At 45.8% G+C, this 24112-nt stretch overlaps 1 protein-coding gene across 5 annotated transcripts in view; it reads left to right on the plus strand.

The window, feature by feature from the left end:
* Nucleotides 1-3937: 3937 nt before the first annotated feature.
* The window catches only part of TDRD6 (tudor domain containing 6), a 1508150-nt gene continuing 1487975 nt past the window's right edge, over nt 3938-24112 (plus strand). For all 5 annotated transcript variants that reach the window (XM_069605809.1, XM_069605810.1, XM_069605812.1 and 2 more), the window contains exon 1: nt 3938-11092. In XM_069605809.1, coding sequence (XP_069461910.1) covers nt 4060-11092 — 7033 coding nt within the window. In that variant the 5' untranslated portion in view covers nt 3938-4059. The remainder of the gene's footprint in view (nt 11093-24112) is intronic.

The following is a 24112-nucleotide window of genomic DNA, read 5'->3' on the forward strand; positions in this document are numbered from 1 at the left end:
ACGTATAATCAATTCTAGACAGGGATTGGTAAATATGCGAGAAGCACATATATCCCCTTTCGTCACCTCACTTAGTCTGCCAAACGTCACATAGTGTTACATTTTCAAGGCATTTCTTTTTAACGCCCGTGAGGGGAGTGCTGTTCCCTTCCCCACACCTCAATTTCTTTTTATATTGGGGTGCCACACCAAATTAAAGTCACCTGTTAATATAATTTCTCCTGCTGCAAAGCCCTCCAAACTGGCTACGACATCTTGTAGGAACCCAACCTTACCAGTCTTAGGCGCATATATCGTTGCCAAGGTAATTTGTCTATATTCCAGTTGCACTAACAAAAACAGATATCTTCCCTCAGTATCCACCAAGGATCGCACAATCGTAGCCCTGAATGAGTCTTTAAGTCCTATCAGAACCCTAATGTCTTCCCCCTTGCATTGGCTTGGAATATTCGGGAGAAAAGCCCCCATTTCAGTGCAGATTTACCTGCCTTCTTAATATCGGTCTCCAGCAGCATAATAACATCAGCATTCTCCTTCTTCATTAGAGCTTCCACCTTTTTACGCTATACGGGAGAGTTTAATCACCTTACATTATAAGACACAACATTGAACGAAAAGTATAATTGAATTGGTCAGTGCTGTGCTTATATCGTTCCCCAGCCACCAACTGTGTCCATTTTTACACACCCTCTGCCCCCCATCAGCTCCCCAACTTCCACACTCTAATACGCCCCCCTAACTAACCATCTCAGGACCAGGCTGAAGATCCTATGATACGATCGGGCCCATACCCATAGCTTTGGCCTAGACAATTACCTGAGGTATCCCCCTCTGGGAAGTATCCTAACACCTCCCATGGATTCCAAAACATGATCCACCAGTCCTCTGCTCCAGGTGAAACCTCCCATAACCAACCCAACATTGTCTACCCACCTCCCTCTCCGCTTTAGCTTTACCTTGTACCCATGTACACCTACGAGACAGCATCCGTTCCCCCCTCCGCTCCTCCTCCTTGTCCTCTTCCCAGCGGACCTTTCAATTCTGCTCCCCTGCCTCCTCTCTTCCCCTGCACAGTGAACCAGTCCCATTGAGGTATCCCCCGTTGGGAGGAGGGCCTCATTTGTCTCTTGTCTCTCTCCATGCCCTTCCTCTTCCTCCAAATTCAACAGTGCCAGACCCTCCGCATACGATGTTATTCGATGCTGTTCGCCCTCCAGGTTGAAAAGCAATCCAAACGGAAATGTCCACTTATATGGGATCTGTTTTGCTATCAGAGCTCGTGTCACCTGGCCCATATCGCTTTGCTTTTGCAATGTTGCCAGTGCCAGGTCTGGGAACAGCCGGACCTGTGCCCCATTCACTGAGAAATTTGCTTCAGATCTTGCCGCACGCAATATGTTCTCTTTTAATCCATATGAAGTTAAGGCAACCAAAACATCTCTAGGTCCAGCTCCCGGTTCCCTTCTCCTAGGTCCCACTCTATGGATTCGGTCAATTCCTATGTCTTCTGGCTGTACGTCTGTCAATAGGTTTCCAAAGCACTGTTGAATTGTACACTTCAAATAGGTATCCAATATTGTCTCACTTAAACCCTTCACCTGGATTTTAGACCTATGTGATTGGTTTTCCAAGTCCTTCACCTGTCGTTCCAAGTTGTGCGAGACCCTGGCCAATTGATCTAGCAATTCACTGTTGTGCCGTACCTCATCCGACATCTCTGCAAGACCCTGTTCAGTAACATCTACCCTTTCACCCAGTTCTTTCACTTCCCCTTTAACTTCTGTCAGTGAGTTTCTCAGTTCTTCTCGCAGCGAAGCAAAATGTTCCTGGAAATTATTAAACGTGACCCTTCCTTATATATTGCTAGGGCATTCCTTAAGATCTTCCTTACTGAAAGCCATCCCACCCTTCTCCAGACGTCTCCTTTTTATTCCTCAGTTTCCTTCTTTTAAACCCTTGTTGTAACCTCTCTGCTCTGTTTACATCAACCACTCCAGCTGTCCTTCCTGCACAGTTTGGGGTTGTTTTCTTCTGGGCTGGGTGTCTTTTTCTTCAGATTTTGGCATCTGGGAGGCGGCTCTCCACCTTCATGGCGTATACTTTCCTCAGTCACTCGTGATGTGGGGCGGCCACTCACCTTGTGTATGGGTCTGTCCTCTACTTCCCGACTTCTTAATGATATGCTCTCCTATATCACAGGTGCGCCAATCCCTCTGCACTCCCTGTCCAACAGTGGTACTTCTCTTTTTCACCACTTTCAACACGCCTGGTTCTTTTTCATTGAGGGGCACCCCCATGTAGCATGCCGTGAAAATGTGCTAAACTGCAACATCCTTTTATGCCTCCACCTGGGCGCTCACCCTCTGGCCACCTTCACTCGCAGGAAAAGTAAATTTCTTGTTGAGCGGGGAGTGCTTCCAGATCGGCTTCACCTCAGACAGTCACTTTCACCTTTCCGACTAGGCCTCTCGGCCCTTAACTCGCCGCCTCCTCCACCTGCTGTTATTCATCTGTGATGCGCCATCTGGGAGCCGTCCGCATGTCTATGAGCCTCTGCAGTTGGCTCTTAGGATCCCCTATGGCTGCCTACTTTACCAGAGGCTTTACTCCCGCCGCAGTCCGTCTGGGGCTAGGTACCTCACTTCACTTCTGAGCCGCATCGAGGTCGGGGTCACCTCCTCGTACCACGTTGCTCCTCTATGCTCCGCTCCCCTTCACCATTGATTGGTACCTCTGCTGGCCCCATGTTCACCAACACCCTGTTTCCTCTATCCAGCAGGATCTTCACTATGCTCGTGGGGGGGGGGCGCTGCCGTGGGTCTCCCACTGCCTCTGAGCTTCAGTGTGAGGTCTTTGCTGGCGCCCAGGCCACCTCTGCGGTTGGAAAGCAAGGCTTGCTTATTTGGCCTGGAGCGGAGTAAAGGACTGACAAATCCTTACTCACTGGCGGACATCTTGCAATACCTTTTGATATTTTATTGTCAGCCTTGTTTCTAGGGACCCATTACACTGATAGGGCCTCTGTGTAACAGATGTCTAGGACTGAGCTTCACCCAAAACAAACCATTGGAGTATCAGTCCCAGAAGTTTCTTATGTCCTCTCTGGGAAGCTGTCCACTGGTGGGGTTTTTGGTGAGCTCAAGGAGGGCCCATAGAGCAGCAAGTCCCCACAGCCCTGCCTCTAATGCTCACACTGAGCCACACACATGGTACAAAGACTGGGGAGGATGCTGTTACCTGGGCCAGAAGATTACCAGAGGTGCATAGCCAGGAGAAATTGTGATATGCCTAGTGATGGCTAGAGTGCATATACCCAGCAGTTTTATTGAGAAAGTTAAGGGCCACAGCGTGCACCCAGACCCACTTATAGTGCTTTTCTTGAGCGTAATTATGTACCTCTCAACTCATACACTTTTGGTGGGTGTCACCCACCATAGAGACAGCTCACTCACCACCAAACCCCTTACCCATTCACAGCCATCAATGGGTTGTGACCCGCCAAAACCAAATCCTCCACTTTTACCCACCCTGTGAATCAAAAGTTTGAGAGGTATGCAATTAGGTGGTGTGGTTTGTGTAACTTTAAAGTGGTACACAGTTTGTGCCAAGGATTTAGTGTATTCAACTGTTTGCAAATTTGTGAATGATAATGTTAAAGAATATTTATACTGTACACTTTCACCACTGGAGTGGTCCCCTGGCAATCTGGCAGTTCTGAAAGGAAAGAGGGTAGGATTGGTAAGTAAGGTAAGTCTGTACTTCATTCAGACTGCGAATAATTAGCCGCCCTAAAAAGAAGCTAAATTCGGCCTCATTCTTAAAGAGTTTGGAGCTGTTTTGTAGAGCAGCATGGGCAACAGAAAGTTGTTTGGAAGATTAACCACAGAGTTCAAATTTAGCATTCTTGTTGGCAGTTTGGACGCAAGCGTGAGGAGGTTCCTGGGAACGTGCCCTATGGACGTAGTATGCGCGGGGTCATGGCCTGTTGTGGTTAACGCGGAGCTGCTCCTGGGCGTCGGCTGTTGCTTGGCGGGCCTTTCCTAGTGTTGCTGACCCGCCATGATGTCGTCAGGCCTCGGGGAGCCTTCTCTAGGCGGTTCGCTGACCATGCTCGTGTCCTCCGTTGAACTGTACCCGGAACAGCCGCTGGTTCGCCTTTGGGGCACGCTGGAGGAGAAACGCGCCGACTACCAGCGGCTCCGCTCCGACATGCAAGCCCTGGCCACCACTCTGCCCCGTGGCTTGGGCCGCGGAGGCCTAGGCTCCTGGTACCTTCTAGAGTTGGGCGGCCAGTGGCATCGATGCCGCCTCCTCAGCCGGCCGGGCGCCGAAACCCTCAGCGTCTTCTTGCTGGACCAGGGGCGCACGGTGGGGCCGGTGAGCCCGCAGAGTCTCGTGCGTTGCCCGGAACCTTTCCTTCGCCTGGCGCCGCAGTTGTTATGCTGCGTGCTGGCCAACCTGGCGCCCGCTGACGGGCAGCGCTGGAGCCCCGCGGCCGCGGAACTCCTCCACTCGCAGCGCGGCCAACGGCTGCAGGGCCTGGTGCGCGAGATCCTGCCGCAGCAGCGGCTGCTGGTCATCGAGGTGCCCAGTGTCAGCCACAAGATGCAGGAACTGGAGTTGGCCCGCGTTCTCCCCGAACAAGTCTTCCGCCAGACATGCCTCCCGCACCTGGGGTACAGCTGCCCAGCCCAAGAGGAGCCGCCTGTCCACAGGGCGATCGAGCCGCCTCCTGTCGCCGGCCTGGACTACTTTTACCCATTACTGCAAACGGGCGGCGCTGAGCCGGTGCTAGTCACTCAGGCGTGGGACCCCCAGCGTGTCTTCTGCCAGCTGCGCAGCCTCTCCCAGGAGGTGCAGCGTCTTTCGGATAGCATGTATCACTACTACGAGGCCAGGCAGCAGGGCCAGCCGGCGCCTGGCCCATGGTCACCTGAGACTTTAGGACAGCCCTGCGCAGCCCGTGGAGCGGATGGGCGTTGGCACCGGGCTTTGCTTCGCCAGCTTTTTGCAGACCGTGATCTAGCGCAGGTCATCCATGTGGATTATGGGCGGCGAGAGTTGGTGTCCCGTAGCTGTCTACGCCCTTTGCTGGCTGAGTACTTTCGCATGCCAGTGGTCACTTACTCTTGCGCCCTATTTGGTGTGTCGGACAGCAGCAGTGGCTGTTGGAGCTTGAGGCAGGTGAACGAGCTCCGTGCACTCCTTCTGGGCCAGCCAGTCAGCGCCAGGATTGAGTACTACAGTACCTATGAACGAGTCTACTTTGTGACCTTATATGACGAGGATGGATTGAACCTCAACAGTCTCTTCAGCATGCAAGCGCATTGCCCAGAATCAGCAGCTGTTGGTGAAAGCACATTGGAAGTAGTCCAGAAAGAGCCAACCGAACCTAAATTGCTTGCAAAACCAAAGAAAGGGGCTAAATCTGCAGAGCAGAGAGCAATCCTCTCCAAAGCAGGAGAAGTGTTTAATGATCGTTTGCCAAAAGCTTTGGAAACGGCAGCTGGGGATGTGGTTAAAGGAAAAGCCAGGTCCCGGAGTCACAACCGCGACAGCCATTCAGTATCCCCTGAGGAAAAGGTGAACAAGAGCAGAATGGTGTTGATTTCGGGCTTCACTACAAGACGCGAGCTGAAGATTAATACTTTTTATGACGCTGTGATTGACTCCATCAGAGATCCCTCGGAGTTCTGGCTTCGCGCTGGTGAGCAGGAGTCGCTGCAGTATAAACACATGATGACATGCCTGACTAAGTACTACTCTGTTCTGTCGAAGTTGGAGAAGATAATTGTTGAGATTCAGCCTGGTATGATCTGCTGTGTCAAGTTTAACACTGCTTACTACCGTGCCACTGTGCTCGCTGTGCATGGGAAGATAGTAGAGGTCTACTGCTTAGATACTGGTGCCACAGAGGAAGTTGACTGGTATGATGTGAAAGAACTGGATCCACAGTTTAAAAATATGCCCCCCTATGCTCTGAAGTGCTGTCTGGCAGATGTTGTTCCAAGAGAACACAACTGGAGTCAAGAGGCCATTGATTATTTTAAAAGCAATGTAGTTAATAAGTTGCTGGTTATTCAAGTACTTGCCAAAGAAGACGACAAATATATTATTGAAGTTCTCGATGAATCTCGAGAAGGAGTGAGGAATATAAGCAAAATTATTGTTCATGCTGGGCATGCCATCTACCATGAGTTTGTGCCTCCACCACCTAGTAAAAAAGTACATGCTCCTGTGAAGGATGCCATTAATGATTCCAGCAAGGGTAAACAATTAAGTAAAAGAAAAGTGAATTTGGAAAATCAGATCTGCTTTGAGGCTGCTCAAAAATACTCCCCAACTCAGCCACTCAAACAGAGTGATAATTCCATCGGACCTATGTCTACTGTAGATGATACAATTGGAACAGAAAAACATGGAAACCGCATGAACCCTTCAAAACATCAGGTCTTCATACCTTCATCTGATTTTCAAGGGTTAAGTTTTGATATAGGCAGTGTGTTGGATGTGAAGGTAATACACATAGAATCACCAGGTTTTTTTTGGTGCCAGATAACAAGAACACTGACGGAGCTTAAGGTACTCATGAATAAAATTCAGGACTATTGCAAAAATTATGCCACTTCTTACAAATGGAATAAAACTGCATGTCTAGCGAAGTATTCTGAGGATGGTAAATGGTACAGAGCATTTATTACTAGTGAGGTTCCCTTAGAAGGTGTTCCGCCTGAAGGAGTATCTTTTGTAGATGTGGAATATGTTGACTATGGGAACAAGGAAAGCGTGTCTGTAAACGAACTCAGATCAATTGGTAGAGAGTTCCTTCAACTAAAATCCCAGGCTTTCAAATGCAGTTTGTATAACCGAATACAACCAATTGGCAATGACCCTTTTTTTTGGTCTGATGAAGCAATAGACACGTTTCAAGAGTTTGTTAATGCGAATCCCATAGAGCTGAAATGTACTATATATGCTTTAGCATCGTTACATAATGAACTCTTCCATATTGTAGATCTTACTACACCCTTTTGCAGTGTTGGCCAGTATTTAATAGAAAATGGATTTGCCAAATCTAATCGTTTTCTTGAGCCATCGGTTCGCCTACACTCTTATTACTATTCAACTCATGGGATTAAAATTGGGAGTGAAGAAGCTGTTTTTGTAACCCATGTTGAAAAACCAAGTGAGTTTTACTGCCAACTTGAAAGAAGTACCGATAGAATTGAACAGCTTTCCTCTACTGTAAATCTATTGGCTAACAGTGCAAAACATGTGTGCATCTCCAAACATGTTAAGGGTCTGTGCTTGGCAAAGTACGCTGATGAGCAATGGTACAGGGGTATGCTGAGGGAGACTGATTATAGCCAAGAAGTATTCTTTGTTGATTTTGGCAATAAAGAGAAAGTTCTGCCGAAGGATCTATGTCCTCTACCAAATGATGCATATGAGATATTACTTCCACCAGTTCAAGCTATTAAATGTGGCTTGTCTGATATTCCAATCAGTATAGAAGGACAGGTTGCCATGTGGTTTGAAACGGCTGTTTTAGGGAACGCTTTTAAGGCCGTAGTTGTGGCAAAAGAGATGGATGGCAAGTTGTTAGTTGAACTGTATGATGGAACTGTTCAGATCAATGCACAAATTAAAGAGAGACTAAGATCGGTGTATGCCAGAGATATGAAGGTTTCAATTTCAAACGAACAGGGTCATATAAAAAACAGAGAGGACGAAAATTCCTCACTTTATCTAAATAAAGTTGATGAAAGAAAGGTGCTACCTACTGAGTTTAAAGAACAGCTGACAAAAAGGCCAACTACATATTCCACTAAAACCGCAGAAAGTAAGACTCTTAAATGTGAGATCAAGGAAGACTCATTAAACAAATATATCCAATGGTCTCAGCGTGCTGCTACAGATAATTCCAGGCCTAAATCGTACAACTCTAAAGAAAGGGAACATTGTCATAAATTAGACCCTACTGGGGGTCCAAAACAAATAAGTGGTTCTGCCCCAAATGCACACAAAGACTTAAGTATTGTCCCATCTTCTCAAGGTAGAAATAAAGGTGATTCATTCGTACGGCTGTACAAATTGTGTGATTTACCACAAAAAGACGTTTTACCTGGTCTTAAAACTGAAATTTATATTTCTCATATTAATGACCCATCAGACTTTTTCATTCAGTTTTGTAAAGATGACGATCAACTTGGTCATATATCTGTAAAGCTAAATGAAGGTGAGCAAGAAACCAGTTTTCTTCATGAGAGTTGTTTGCAGGCAGGTGACTTGATATGTGCTTTATTTCCGGAAGACGGTTCATGGTATCGTGCAGTTTTGGAAAAAAAAGCCTCTGATGGACTCCATGTACAATACATAGACTATGGGAACACTGCAGTCATTAATGCTTGTAATACATGCAAGTTTCTAAATGTATCCCTACTTCCTGCGTTGAGCATTCACTGCTCGCTTAGCGGATTTGAGAATTTTTCTAATTGGACATCAGAAGCAACAGGTTGCTTTTTCCAAAAAGCAAGCGAACAGTTATATTGTGAATTTGTGCAACTGCATGTTGACAAATGGAAAATTCGCCTGTTTGATGCCCAGGATATAATAATCAATGATTTAATTAACAATTTGTTAAAGACAAATAATTCAAAGGGAAGTGGCTCTGAAACGAGCCAATTTAATGCTGTAGATCTTTTTAATGAATCCGTTTCTTCTGAAAAGTCTAGTGAGTCCTCCATCTTAATTGACAAACAGTTAAAGTGGCAACCTGTAGATACGCACAAGACTCTGCAGGCTTATGCTGTGACTGTTGATGGCCCTGGCTATTTTTGGTGCCAGCGTGCAGAAGCCGAAGATCTTGAAACATTGGCTGGAAAACTTCAAGAAGCTGGTGAACGCTTGTGGCAAAAGGCTGAAGTTTCTATATTTCAAAATGGAGACCCATGCATTGTAAAATATAGCGAAGATGAGCAGTGGTACAGGGCCATTATTAGGGGGCATTCAGGACATAATTTGATTGTAATATTTGTAGATTATGGAAATCAAGAGACTGTCAGCAGAGAAACCGTACGAGAAATTCCTGAAGAACTTTTAACGTTTCCAGTGCAAGCCTTTCCTTGTCGCCTCTGGGGATTTGATGTGAGTGAAGGGTTTTGGGCTCGTGAAGCCAAGGAGGCCTTTAATGAAGTTGCAGTACTAGATAAACTCGATGTCACTGTAATAGAACTGAGAGCAAATGAGGAACTGTGCGAAGTGCCCTTATCACTTGTAAAACTGGAAATTAAAGGCAAATGTTTAAATGATGAAATGTTGCGTTTTTGGATTCAGAATCAAAGTTATGTTTGTTCTCCAGCTGAGGGAATGTTTATAGAGACCAACGACCCAGCAGTGGCGTTTCTTCCTTCGTTTGACCTCCCATCACATGTTTGCGTTACAGAAGAGATAGTCGAAGAAAACAACAGTTGCCCGCAGGATGCTGGACCAAGTTCATATTCATTGATCCAAGGAAAATGTAGTTCTTTGCATGTGCCAGGGGCGCAGCTGATATTGAATGCAACGGTTTTGCCTCCTCAATCTTTAGAACTTCCAAATGATGGTTGTTGTACAAAAAGAGAACAGTCTGTGCACAATATTTTTCCGACTTCGGACACCTTAGAGGGGCCAGAAAGTACACTCTGTTCTCCCCTTCCTCCCTTTGATGAGCAAAGCAGAGAGAATGCTCACATCAGTGATGTGTTGCTGAAGAAAAATGACTCTTGTATTGAATTCTTTGATCCAGGTTGTGGGTTATTACCAGAGGAAAACTGCTTGCTGGATGTTCCAAGGTTGGGCTCTTTGAAGGAGATGGAAACCACATTGGAATTGCCTTCGGGTTCCTGTCTTCTTTCCAAAGATGTTGGTGGTATTACGCAGATTCTACAAGCAAACGTTATGGACATGTTAGATACTGTTCCAACTGCAGGTGTATGGCAGGGTGAAATTGATGGCAATGTCCTGGACTCTGATTCAATAAACGGCACCAAAGCTAAAGGGTTTTTGCCTAGTCCTTCCTTTTCTCTCCCAATAGAGACTAGTCTTCACGGTCAGTTTCATCATAACAATTCTATTCCCCCACAAGATGCACCTAATTCAGTTGTATGGGGTAAAGGAAATGGTGGATTGGAGGGAACGGAGATTGTATTGGTTCATCCACCTCTTTCATTTAAGTTCTCAGAGTCTACTAGCGCTACTGAAGAAAAGACGCAAGTAAGCATTTGTACTGTGAAAGACATTGTGCCAAGGTCAGACTTCTTTGTCTTAATGGATGTTGTTGGCACTACTGCAGAACTGCCTGAAGGAAATAATTCTTTAATGCAAGATTCTTTAACCAGTCCAGATTTATTGCAAGCAGACCAAGATGTTATGCATAACGTTGAACATAAGCATGCATTGCACATAGCTGATCCTACATTGCTATTGCAGCATCTTTCTCCTGAGCTCCCAACAGATGTTCGTATTTTTGACTTGCAGCAAAAGCCTGGAGGTAGAGCTATTGAACCACAGTCAGACCTATCACAAGAAGAACGTTGTAATGCTGTAGATGATGCTTTAAAAACAAATATTTCATTTCTGAAACCAAATCTCTCTATAACCCCTGAATCCCCGTTTGTTGAGGAATTTGAGGCCCGCCCTTTTGATGTGGATACCGAACAACATCATGTTGATTCGTATGGAAATGTATTTGACGAGGGACCTGGTGAATCCATCTGTGAAATGGACACTGTAAAACTCGACTTTCCTTTGTTGGTAGGTGTTGAAAAGTCGTTCCCTGCCACCCGAGAAACATTAGAAAAAGAGCAATCGTGTCATGGGGAACTGGACATTAATAAAGGAGGGCATGCACAAATTAAAGCAACTGTTAATCCAGTCGGATCTTGTTCACAAAATCAGAGCTACAGAGCTGAAATGCAACTGGAGCATGACTTGTATGAAGAGATTTTCAGAAGTCGTACATCGGAGTCCTTGAGCAGCTTAAGGATGCCTGAAGAATATGCACAAATCGAGCACCTGCAGGAAGATGAGTGTACGCTGGGACTGGACACAGGTACAGTTTGCAAACCATTCTTGAATTCTAACAGGTGTAATACTGGTGTATTTATAGGGTGCACAGAAGGCGCTTTTGACCGTTAACTGTTGTATGTTAGTACTCATTGTATGCACCTCTGAAGGATGAAGGGCTTAGTAGACCTGCACAGATTGGAACCTGTGAGCTTGACCATGAAGTCAAACACAGGTCGCTGTAGTGGAGTCCACCGAGCCACAGACCAGTCATGTAGAATATTTGTGCTATGTCTCTATGCATTTATTTTAGAATATATTACTGAATTGTTGAACCTCTTTGAAGGGAATGGGTATAAATAAAAGCTTGTTTTGTAGTAAAGGGGTTGGGGGGAGGGTTTTACTACAGTGGATGCCTTGTATAGGCCAGAGTAGTATCGGTACCTGCGCTAGCGAATTTCAGGACTTGACCCTTCACAATCAGTCATATGCCGGTGGGAAGATAGCTCAGCAGCTTAAATGTTGATTTAATTTGACATGTGCCCGCGGTTCAAGTTTGAACCCCAGTACTTTCAGATTCAGCCCTTGATCCTTCTGAGATTGATAGATATGAGTAATAAAAAAAAAATAATAACCCCTATCCAGGGTAAACATTTAATGATGCAAGCTACTGGCGGACCATAACAAGAACGTGCCACTCAATTCTACAGATGCACACAGTTTCTTACTTGCCAAGAGTCACTTATCACTAGCTATTAGCTAGTGCACATTTAGGGCCCGGGCTTCTATTAGTGCATATAATCTGTAATGAAGTGCTACATAAAAGCATATTTCACAGAATTTAAAGGGGTTGTAACAATATAATTTCGTTTTGACTGCTATTGTCTATGTAGCTGCGGTTCTACATCGTAGAAGCGTACCTACAAACTGCTATTGTGATTTCAGCGTTTAAAACCCCCCCAGAGTGATCTTTGATATTGGAGTTTCTCACCCCGTTTTAGTATTTTTATGAAAGCTGGCTTTGAATTTGTGAATTTCAAAGCTGACGTTCCAAAGTGCTTCACTAAAAAGCCCTGTGCAAAGCAGACATTGATGGCTGGATCAGTCCCATTGCTGATGCTGTACAATGCCATGCTCCAGTAATTGATAGTCTATTCAGCCAAATGTTGGGGAGTGTGCTGAAAATGTGGACATAGACTGCTACTAAATTCAAATTCAGTGTGTGTATATGTATGTATACATATATGTAATAGATGATAGCACCATAATCCTCGGGGGGGGGGGTGGGGAGGAGGGAGGAGCTCCATCCTTATGTAGGCAGTGGTTTCTAAGATCAATGTTGCATCCGTTGTGGTTTAGTGTCCTTTCTGGAGTGGGGAGTTCATTGATGTGGTGCCCAGAAGCTTAAAAGCAGGAAACAGTGTTGGGTGGATTGGGATGGGGTTGTTTGAAAAGGGGAAGGGCTTTAGAATGTACAGTGCATATGAAGGGGGACTAGCAGGAGGTCTTATTTGGTAGGAGTTGGGGAGTGGCTAGTATATGGATTAGTTCAAACACAAGAATAGAATTTAATAGGAAGCAATTTATTTTTAAAAAAAAGAAATTTGGTATGATATGGCATTTATAACGCACCTGTACACAAGTGTTTCTAGACGCGACAAGACAAGGAGGGGGAAACAAGGGAGGACAAAATGACGATCTTACTATGTAGGCCTTGTCATTCAGCTCACGCACGTCCAGGGAAGGGGAGAAGTGTCAGTGGGAGGGTAGGGGGGGAAGTGCAGTTAACTCACATGTGCAGCCAACTGGTGGCTCATAAGTGCAGTGAAAAGGTACTGTAGGGTTGGAGGTACAGACCTTAAGTGCTGGGGAGCCTAGAGGTAGTGCAATGGCAACTGGACATGCAGGAGCCTGGGCTTGAGTTCAGAGGGTGACAAGTGCGTGGAGCAGTCGGGTTGCTTCAGCAGGGCTGAGGAAGTGAGAAAGCAAAAAGGAAGGTCCTGAGTTGCTTCCGTAGGTGGTTTTGCTCAAGTTTGAGAGGGTCAGGGAGGCTGTTCCAGAGGGAGGCCCCAGCGAGGAGATGGATCTACCCCCAGCTCTCTGCTTGGAGAAGCGTCTGACCCTCGGAGAGTTGGAGGTGGATGAGCATAGAGCTCGAGAAGGAAGATGTCATAGAAGAGCAAGTTGAAGGTAGAGCAGTCCCAGGCCCCAGAAAACCTTGTGGACGATGCAGAGGGTCTTGAAGTTGATCCTTGGCAGCCACGGGGAGCCATTGGAGAGAGACGATCCCTGGGTTTGAAGCCAAGGACAAGTCTTTCAGTCCTGTTAAGTTGTAAAGGTCAAATAGTAGAGGCAGGAAAATTTAGAAAGAGGCTGTTGCAATAGTTCAGCCTAGAGAGGACCAGAGCTCTGGAGACGGTGAGCTTCTGGTGGAAGTGAGGAAAGGAAGAATACCTCTGAGGAGGTGAAGCTCTTGGAGATGGCAGAGATGTGAGGAGAGGGTGGAGTCGAAGATGACACAAAGGTTCTTGGCCCCACTGGAAGGAGCAGGAAGAGGGCCCAGAGTGGGCAGCCAGAGGGCGAGAGGAAAGGTGGGAGCGGGTTGCCCAATGAGGAGGATCTCGGGCTTACTGGCATTAAGGCAGAGATCCGTGTACAAAACATTATTCGGCATTAGAGCCATAAAAGCAAAACGTTTACAACAAATGACCAGGTTTATACATAAGCCAAACATACGGAAATTAAAAAATATAATAAAACTGGCCCTCCGAGATGAACATGTTAAAATTGGGTAATAAAAGCATAGATCTTGTAATCCTCACATCTATTACAGTACATTGCATATATAAAGTGTATTTAATAAGGGGGGGGGGTTTGGGGATTCCCCCCCCCCCAAAAATGCAATGTTTTTTTCCAAGAAAAAAATCGCAGTAAAAAACCTGCGAAAAAAACATCCCGCAATGAAATGACATGGAACCGGTGGGCTTCCACTTGGCTTTGAATGATGCCAGTTTCAGCATGTCAGTTTGGTGGGGGCAATTTTTTGCTTGGCCAGCGAGTAAATGCCCACGTTCATTGCCTTGTTGAGGGAAGTAAACAAGTAAGCGTGTTCTGTATGGGGAAGGGTCTGGGGAGGGGTGTGGCCCCTGAAGGTGTTAGATCAGTAATCCAACCTTCTGAGAGTGGTGGTGGTGATGGTGATGATTTTGGTGGAGGAAACTCTTAAATGGGGCAATATATTTTATGGAGGCTGCCTGGGAACTGTAACAGTGAAGGTGGTGAAATGCTCAAGTTTCAGGTCCCTGTCAGAAAGCAAAATATTTGGGGATAGTCCCCAAAGAGGTCATATGCAAAGCCAAAATGTTCCAGTGTGAAGAGAACGATTGAACGGTCCTTTTGCAGCCACTACTAAATTGGTTAGGAGGAGGTTGCTTCAGATGCAGTTCTAGAGCTTTCGAAAAAAGACGTGTTTTGTTTTAATAAATTATTTCATATTAAATCAACCATACAACAAAAACAGTTGCAACATAGATTTCATTTTTATGCAACTTGAATCAAACATAAAATGATGGGTAGGATCAGAAGCACAAAATGCCATTTGTTGACTGACGGAAAGGAGCCAGTCCCACTCCCACCCATGTTTTTTACACCAAAGCCGCCTGCAGGGCAGCAAGCGCCACTTCTAATAAAAATATTAGCATTAGTCAAGCATTTAAGGTGCCCTAAATCACGGTGGCCTCCGACCCATAGGTATTGTGACTGATCCAGAAACTCATCCCACCTTGAGTGCAAACGTTCAGCTCTGCACTGACGTCTCTCTGTGCATATGAATCTCTCTATGCTGCAGTCTACCTTATCAGACCCCTCTGCCAGTCTTTAAACGCCAGAGCCATCGCACTCTTACATTAGGTTGCTCTAGCATTTCAGTAATATGAACCTCCATGCAATAAACTGCCTGGTAACGTTCCCGTTTTTTACATGCAGGAATGTTCCCCAGTAGGCATACTGGTGTGATTAAAGAAAGTCCAGGTGAGGCTTCTATCAGTTCAAGTGACTTTATTTATGACGGCCCGGCCCTCCCTCTGCATCCACCGCTCTCACTCACACCAACTGACAGTCCCTTCACACCTCACATTCCACGAACCCCACTCTCATTCCAATTGCAACATTCCGGGCTTCACATTCCGGAGAGAGCGCAAGCCCGAATGACTATATAACAAGATAAGGATACAACACAACCCAGCCCCCTTTTTAGAACAGCAAATTATGTACAACAAAATAACCTGAGAACCATAAAAACGAAACCATGAAAATCGTGTAACAATCCTTAGCACATCTATCATAAAGTTGGATCACCAAAAATGTGTGAATGACCAGCATTAGTCCATAACATAATCCTTTGCCCATGCTGGACATTTCCTAATCCTACTCCTTGACATATCTGTCTCTCCACTCACACCATCTACATCCATCTCTGCTAACGCCCTACCTTGTTCTCTGCTCCTCAAACTTCCTCACCTTCCAATCCCCTCTTCGAACAACTCGCTAGCATTCCTTTCTTTCTTCAACACCACTCCTCATCCTTTCCTCAACTTTGGCCTTGTCCCCTGCCATTTCCACTTGCTTATGCGATCCAAATTCCACCTTGGACCCTGACTGCATGCTTAAATACTTCCTTGACTCTCACAGGCTTGGAATATTTAGACTCTCCCTTTCTCACCATCCTCCCCTTCTTTATTCTGACAAAATCACCAGGAACAACGTTCATCCTAATTATCTCCTTGTGATCCGCGCACTTACCATAATCAACGTTCGCCCTCCTATAGTTGACCCACACCGGATTCAATACTGTATTAGGCTCTCTGCTTCTCATCAACTCAAATGGTGATTTAACAGTATCCCATCTGATTGAAACCCTGCTACTCCACAATTTCTCCTGAAGAGCTCTCTCAAATGGCATGTTGTTACTTAAGGCTTGTTCTACGGTCTCCACAATGACCCCGTTACATCTGCCCACCAAACATAACCATTGGTTTGGGGATGGTAATTGGGCGAAAATCTCCATCAATACCTACTTGCCTGGCAAACTCGCTCATTTCTCTGCTCCTGAACTGCACACCGTTATCACTTTGGGATATCCTTCCCTTCTGAACACTTGTTGCATGAATCTGACTTCATGAGCGTCAATCCTACTTATCAATTTGATCTCCATCCATCTCGACCAATAATCCACCATAACAATCAAGAACTTCCTCTCACTCGCTGTTCTGTCATACGGACCCACAATATCGACCCCAACCTGCTCCCAAGGCTGTTCAGGTTTATGCATCTTTATGGGTGCTGATTTTAACACTTTGCAACTTTTTTATCACAATTCTGGCAGGGCCAACAACACCTCCAAAAACCTTTCCACCATGAGGTCAACTCCAGGCCACGAATACTTAGAACGACCATTTCTCTTCGTGCATGAGGAGCCCGGATGTCCTAGATGAGCCTTCTCCATTAACTTTCACGTAAACTCCGGGGCGGTATCAGCTTATCTCCTCTGAGCAACAAACCGTCCTTTAAGGAACACTCATCCCTAACCTCCCAAAATTGGACACCACCCTCATCCAATAGTCTCTTTATCAGGCCACCCATTCCTAATATAATCGGTGATCTTACCCAACACCACAGCGACCCCTTCCACATCTTCACTTGGATCCATACTCTCTATGTTCAAGGGCAACCTTGACAGAAAATCTGCTACTTGATTTTTCTTACCAGGAACATACCTCCCCTCAAAGTGATAATCCTGCAGCTTTAAACTCAACCTAGCTATCCTGTGGGATGCCCTACACATACCACACACTGACAACACCTCTACCAATGGTTTGTGATCAGTACATACCACAAATGTGTGTCCCCCAAAGATTCTTCCTAAAATAAATTACTGCCCACACACAGGCCAACATTTCCCTCTCAATAATTTAGTATCTGCACTTCATTTCTGTTATTGCCCTGGATGGATGACATATCACTTTCTCGCATCCACTTCCAGACATTTGCGAAAGTACAGCCCCTAATCCAATACCACTGGCATCCACAGTCCCATTAGTTTGCCTACCAAACACAAATCGACCCAAATCAATTGATTTGCAAATGCTCTTCCTAATGCATTCCGCTGACTTCTCACACTCCTTATCCCATTGGAACTTAACATCTTTCTTAAGTAATCGCCTCATGGGTTCAGTCATGCTGGCAAAATTCTGCACAAACTTGTAATACTCGCAAAGACCTAAAGACGATCTGAGATCTTCTTTGCACTTAGGGTCAGGTGACTCTTTTGATGGCCTTCATAGCCTCCAAGTTCGGCCTATATCCCTTCCCACTGACAATATGACCCAAATATTCAATTTTCCGCCTTTTTAAATGTGCATTTTCTTTGCTCGACTTTCAAACCCTTTTTACTAAATCTGGCCAAAACGTCTAATCTCTCCTCACGTTCGCATGATGCCCGCTTCCCAAACACAATGTCGTCTTATGTTCCTTTGAGCCCTTTAAGTACTTGGGCCATGACCCCCTGGAACACGGTGGCCGCAGAGGCTAAGCCAAATGGCATCCTTTTGTACTGGTGCGGAACAAATGGTGTGATGAACGCAGTGAAATCTCTAGTCTTCCATTAGGCTAATTTGATGATACGCACGGGATACATCTAAAGTTGTAAATGTATCCGCCCCTTTGATACAATTGAGCATTTCTGAAATAATTGGCAGTGGATACACATCTACTACTATGTTCTTGTTCACATCTCTAAGGTCCACGCAAATTCTTAATTTGCCATTTTTCTTCACTGCGACAACAATGGGGCTCACCCACTGGGAAGATTCAATTCTTTCAATCACGCCCTCTAACTCAAGTCTATTCAATTCTTGTTCAACTTTATCCATTAAAGCAAATGGTAATGGTCTCGCTTTGATGTGGGAGACAGGCCTTGCTCCTTGTTTCATCACTATTCTGTGAGCAAAATATTTAAACCACCCCAAGCGCTCCTGAAAAAACGTCACCAGAGTCTTCCTTCTTAACTTCAGCCTTGTTGCTACTCTTAACCAAGAACACTGGTTCATTTTCACATGGGTCTAGTCTTATTCTCAAGACTGCTTGATCTCTCCAACCAAGCACATTCACTCTTTTTTTTGCCAAATAAATCTTCACTTCAGGATTTTTGATGTCTGGTGAACACTTTTGCTTTAACGTTTTTCCCACGTCTTGTGCGTTATGATGTATGGGCAACAGATGTCCACCATAACTGAGAGTTTCCAGTTTTCCACTATAATATCACATCTTGGACATTTCAGTTCATTTCCAGGTGGTTCATGAACTACGACTACCACTCTCTCCTAGTCCGAATCTTCATCTTCTTGTATCATTGACACTCTTTCCTTGTACCTGCACAGCACCGCAAAGTGTTCTCTTATTCCACAGTTAGCACATTTCTGGTTTATTGCGGGACAGTTCCACGAATTAGCGTAGTGTCCAAATCTGCCACATTCAAAGCATTTGTCTCTTTCTCTGCTTTGTGGAGAAGATGCCGTAGTCTCGCTCCTGAACCAAGGCTTCCTTATGTTGCCCTTGACGTCTTTGTGATCTTGTTCTCTAGGTCTGTAACTCCTCCAGCTTGACTCGTCCATATTCTCCTTGTCCCTTTTACTTTGGAACACACTTAAGGAAGATTGCTCTCCCGACTCCTGCGCTGGCTTGATGGTGCTTTGTGTAGCACCCTGCGCTTGACCTGTCTCCAACTTCTTGTTTTTCATCTCTTTGGAGCATAGTTGAGTATGTTCTACTCTCTTCGCTATAGCAATGGTCTCTGGTAATGAGGGATTGCCCACCACCCAGAGTCTGTCCTGTTTCAATGAATCCTTGGTGTGTATAATTATCTGATCTCTGATTAACTCGTCCAATGTGATGCCTGTACCGAATCGGCAGGTTTGGGCTAATTTACTCAGGGCCGACACATATTCCTCAATTGACTCTTCCTCCCTTTGTATTCTACTATAAAAATGTAGTCTGTTTATTCCCACATTCACCTCCGGGGCATAATGTTTGTCCAACTGCCTCAGAGCCTTCTCGTACTAGTCTACATCACCTGCTTAGTCAACCGAAAATTCGGGCAGTTCTCCGTACTTTCGTTGCCCTTCTAGGCCCAAAGCATGTAATAGCGGCAGCTTCTTCTTTTGTGGCGACAAACCATCTTGTTTCACTGTTTTTTATATAATTGTTCCAGTATTCTCTCCACTCCGGCCACACCACGATAGGTTGCCCTGGGTTCGGCAGAAAGCTTGCTGGTGGATGAACTGTAATTCCTTGCATTTTCTTCCTTGTGCATATATAGAAGTATACTCCTTATATTTTTCTTCACTTGTTCTCTTCTAGGCAAAAGTTCAATCTTTATTTGATTTATTGATGTCCTTGTTGGAATGGATCAAAGAAAAAGAAATATATATTTTTTCTGTGAAGAGGAGGAGCTTGACTTAACTTGACTGGTTAGGATTACCACCTGACTCAACTTGAATTTCCAAAATGGCGTCAAGTTATCTGATGATCATACAATCCAGCTTACTTTCATAGCATGCGCGATCATCCAAGATATCATCCCGGCTGGCTTTACCTTATCAGTGTTGCTGCTGCTTCCGCGGCTACTCGTGGGCATGCAGGGCACGGTGACAAACTAAATGACCGGTGGATCGGCACAGAGGAAGCCCATATATTTCCTCCAGAGCTGCTGCTCTCGCTTCGTGCATGGGTTCCTTTTCTGTAATGTTGGGCTGTCCTCGTCGCCAAATTGTGATTAAAGAAAGTCCAGGTGAGGCTTCTATCAGTTTAAGTGACATTATTTATGACGGCCCGGCACTCCCTCCACCACACTTACTCACACAACTGCCGGTCCCTTTACACCGCACACTCCATGAACCACACTCTCATTCCAATCACAACATTCTGGGCTTCACATTCCCGAGAGCGCAAGCCAGCATTACTCTATAACAAGATGATAATACAACACATACCAATGGATCGTCCGCTAAATCTCAACCGGTCATTTATGCGAGGTGTCTTGCCATCAGTTGCCATACAGATCTAATTGGACTGCACTCGCATACCATATGCAGGGTGCAAAATTTCCGCTCGCAAATGGTGAAATGAAAATTGGAGTGTGGCGAGTATAAAAGGGCGCCTGTTAAGTGTTTCCCAGAGGTTTGCGGGTCTTCTGCAATTATCTATTCGCTCCACCAGGTGGCAGTGGAGGGACAAGGAACGTAAACTAGTCTGGTCGTGTGTAGGATTTCCCCCGTGAGGAACTAGTGTACGGTGCAGCGATTTGTCACGAGGCAGTGTCGTATTCCGTGTATGCAGTGTGTCGAGCAGTGAGTTTGAGGTGCACTGCCTTCCTTGCAGTATTATAGTCTGAGGCATTGCAATATGTGGTGGCCCAGTACAGTGTGTGTTCCATATGAAATGAGCACACAAAGTAAAGTGTCTTGCACTTAAAACAGTGTGGACATCTTGTGCTCTGGGTACGATGTGTGCTCCTCGGGCAGAGCATGGATCTTGTTACAGTAGCAGTGTTTGTAGTGCAATGTAAGAGTCTCCGGCAGTGTGATGTGCAGTGCCTGCAACAGTGGCCATGAGAAGCAGTCTCCATGCAGTGTTGTCTGAGAGCGCACGGGTATCTTTCTAAAGATTGCAGTGTCAGAGATTGGCAGTGTGGTAGGGATGCTATGTCGTACCTCTGGTGTGTCTCACTGGATGGACTGCAAGCATGCAGTGTCTCTTGCATACCATGCAGCTGTCTCCTGCTATTATCGGACAGTGTATACGTCGAACTCTGTACCTCTTCTACTTTTTGGAGGAATTGCAAGGTGCAGGCCCCAGATTCAGTGCCTCGAGTGCCAGGTGCCGGCTTTATGTAGATGGCATGCAGTGTAAGCTGATTTGCGGCTTTCTTTTTGTGAACAAGCAGGGTGCCGCAAAACCTTTTACAAATCTCAAAATGGGCATGCCATGTAAAATGCAGTGCCTCCGAGTTGCACATCTTTTATACTATGTGCATCCAGTGTATTCTGCAGTGCTTCAGTGCACTGTACAGGTCAGCACTCTGCGCTCACGCTGTGAGTGCCCAGTGACGGCTGCTCAGCCTGTCCCAATGTCCCTAGCATAAGTACTGTGAGCAGTGTGCCTGCCACATGCTGCCTGAAGTCAGGGCTATGTGTGCCGTTTCTGTGCGTTTTATCACTGGAGCTTCCAGTGCAACTTTTCCTTCCGGCTTCGTTTGAGATTGATGGAGCAGGCGACCGAAAGGTACGATCGGCATAGTATGTCCGGCCAAGAGATATAAAGGCTGTGTCCGCAAGCTCAAAATATGCCCATTCAAATGAGAATTCTTTGCTCTGGAAGAACCTGCACCATGAACTAACTTTGGTGAACTAAAGACCATTGCTTGTGCCTTTTTATAGAAATTAATGTATCCTATTGCTGACGTTTTGGCGCACATGGGCTTGCACATCTTTCACAAATGGGGGCGAGTGACTTTTGCGTGTGGTTAGTGTCCTACAATGTGAAATTTTACACCCTGCCATATGCATAAACTGCGCAGACTGCACCACATCTAGGGCAAGCACCCTGGGGCCAATTTATGAATGCGTTCTGGTGTCCTGTATACTCTGTGGACATATTTGTATTGTAGAACCTTCAGCCTAGCGTTTATCGATACTTCCTTCACATGTTGACGCACCTTTTTCCATTTTGTATGTCCAAGGGGCATGACCAAGCAAGCAGTACCATATGCAATGTGTTGGTCTCTTCCCCCCCCCTTCCTCTAGACTGTTACACTTCAGGCTTCCCGGCGGGCCTCCTTGCCGAATACTTCTTTACAAGCTCCTCTATGGACCAGATACAGGCTACCATGGTGTCTGTACAAACTTCGACGGACTCCGGGTCACCTGACACGTCTTGTACGTGGAAGACGTACGGCAAGCCACGCCCCTCTTACGACTATAAAACCACCATCTTCCAAGGGGCTCGTTGCTGCTAATTAGCCTTACAAGCTACACGCGGTTTCGTCCGTTTCCTCTTCGTGTCTTCCTACACGATTCCTCATCTGAACTCCTGGTTTTGACCTTTGCCTGACTTCTGGATTGCCTCGTCTCCTCCTTTTATTCCTGTCGTGCTCGTCTGGTTGTTTGACTTGGAACGTTACTGGATCCGGCTCCTTCTGTCTCTTGCGGTACTTCATTCGGGAAAGATTCATCCGGTTGCCTACTTCTCTAGTAAATTGACAGCTTCTGAAAGAAATTATTCCATCATAGAACGTGAACTTTTAGCCATCAGAGATGCATTCTTGGAATGGAGACATCACCTTCTGGGGGCCAAACACCTTGTAACTGTATACTCGGATCACTGCAGCCTGTTAGCCTTCAAATCTATGAAATGTCTTACAGCTAGACAGGCGCGGTGGCATTTATTCTTTTCACAATACCAATTTGTTATCACATACCGTCCTGCTAAAGCTCAAGTACTCTCTCTCGCTTACATGCGGATGGCTAGTCTCAACAGATCACAGCACTTCCTCTTCTTCTACCGAACAAAGTTGTTTGTGGTTGTTCGGTTCAGCCCTCTTTGCGTTCAATCATCCTTGATTGGGTCTCAACCCATCCAAAAGAGATCACTGACCTCAACCTGGAAATAATTCGGGGTATGCCATTCATTCAAGGGCGCGTCTATATACCCTCAGGTCAAGCTAGAGATTTAGCGCTTCAGTAGTCTCACGATTCTTTGATTGCTGCACATCCAGGAAGTCAAAAAACTCTTGAAGCCTTGCGGCGTTGGGCTTGGTGGCCTTCCATGGTTCGTGATGTAAAGGATTACATTTTGACTTGTTCCATATGCACTCAGTGTAAAACTTCTAGAGCCAAACCAGTCGGTTTGTTACATCCTCTTCCTGTTCCGTACAAACCTTGGCAGATGCTGTCAATGGATTTCATTGTGGATCTTCCTGAGGTTCAGGGCTATGACACTATTTGGGTAATCGTTGATTATTTCACTAAATATGCATTGTTCATACCTTGCTCTGGTTTGCCTGCGGCTCCAGAATTGGCGATACTGTTCTTGACGAATGTGTTTCGTTTCTTTGGATTACCCTCGGTTGTTATTTCCGATCGTGGCACACAATTTACGTCATGATTCTGGAAGGCTCTTACAGCTTCTCTGGGTATTGAGGACAGGTACTCCCCGGCTTACCATCCTCAAACGGATGGGCAGACTGAGAGAACTAACGCTACTATCGAACAGTACCTACACTGTTTATGCCTTCTGTACCAACAGTCTTGGTTTACTTCTCTGCATAATGCAGAATTTGCATATAACAACTCTATGCATACATCAACTGGAGTTTCTCCCTTTTTTGCCCTGTATGGTGGTCATCCTAGGGAACTCCCACTTGATCCGGTATTATCGGCCATTAATCATGCAGCAAGAGATTGCATGAGAGATCTCGATAAGATTCATCGGGATGTACGCTGTCATTTACTCCGAGCTCAAGATTGTGCCAAGAAGTATGCTGATGTGCATCGATCACCTGCTCCAGTCTATCGCAGTGGCATGAAGGTGTGGTTGTCCCGTAATTTACGAATTGCAGGCAAACGCTTGCTTCTGCCCAAATATGTGGGACCCTATGTCATTACTGATGTTATCAATCCTGTGGCGGTTAAGCTTTCTCTGCCGCGATCATGGCGCATACATCCACTCTTTCACGTCTCCCTGACCAAGCCTTTTATCCACGGGACCCGCCTGCCTACTCGTCCTTCGCCGATCTTGGTGGATGGTGAGGAGGAATATGAGGTCTCGCGTATCCTGGATTGCAGGGTGTCGAGGGGTACGTTGTTCTACCTCGTGGATTGGAAGGGGTATGGGCCTGAGACCGTACTTGGGAGCCTCTCTCCAATTTGCATTGCCCGGTTCTTCTGAGGAGTTTCCATTCCGCCAAGGGGTTGCCGGAGTCTTTGGGGGAGGATGCTGTTACACTTCAGGC

The sequence above is a fragment of the Ambystoma mexicanum genome, chromosome 4p, assembly GCF_040938575.1.
Source record: "Ambystoma mexicanum isolate Mex_15411 chromosome 4p, UKY_AmexF1_1, whole genome shotgun sequence".
Lineage (NCBI taxonomy): Eukaryota > Metazoa > Chordata > Amphibia > Caudata > Ambystomatidae > Ambystoma > Ambystoma mexicanum.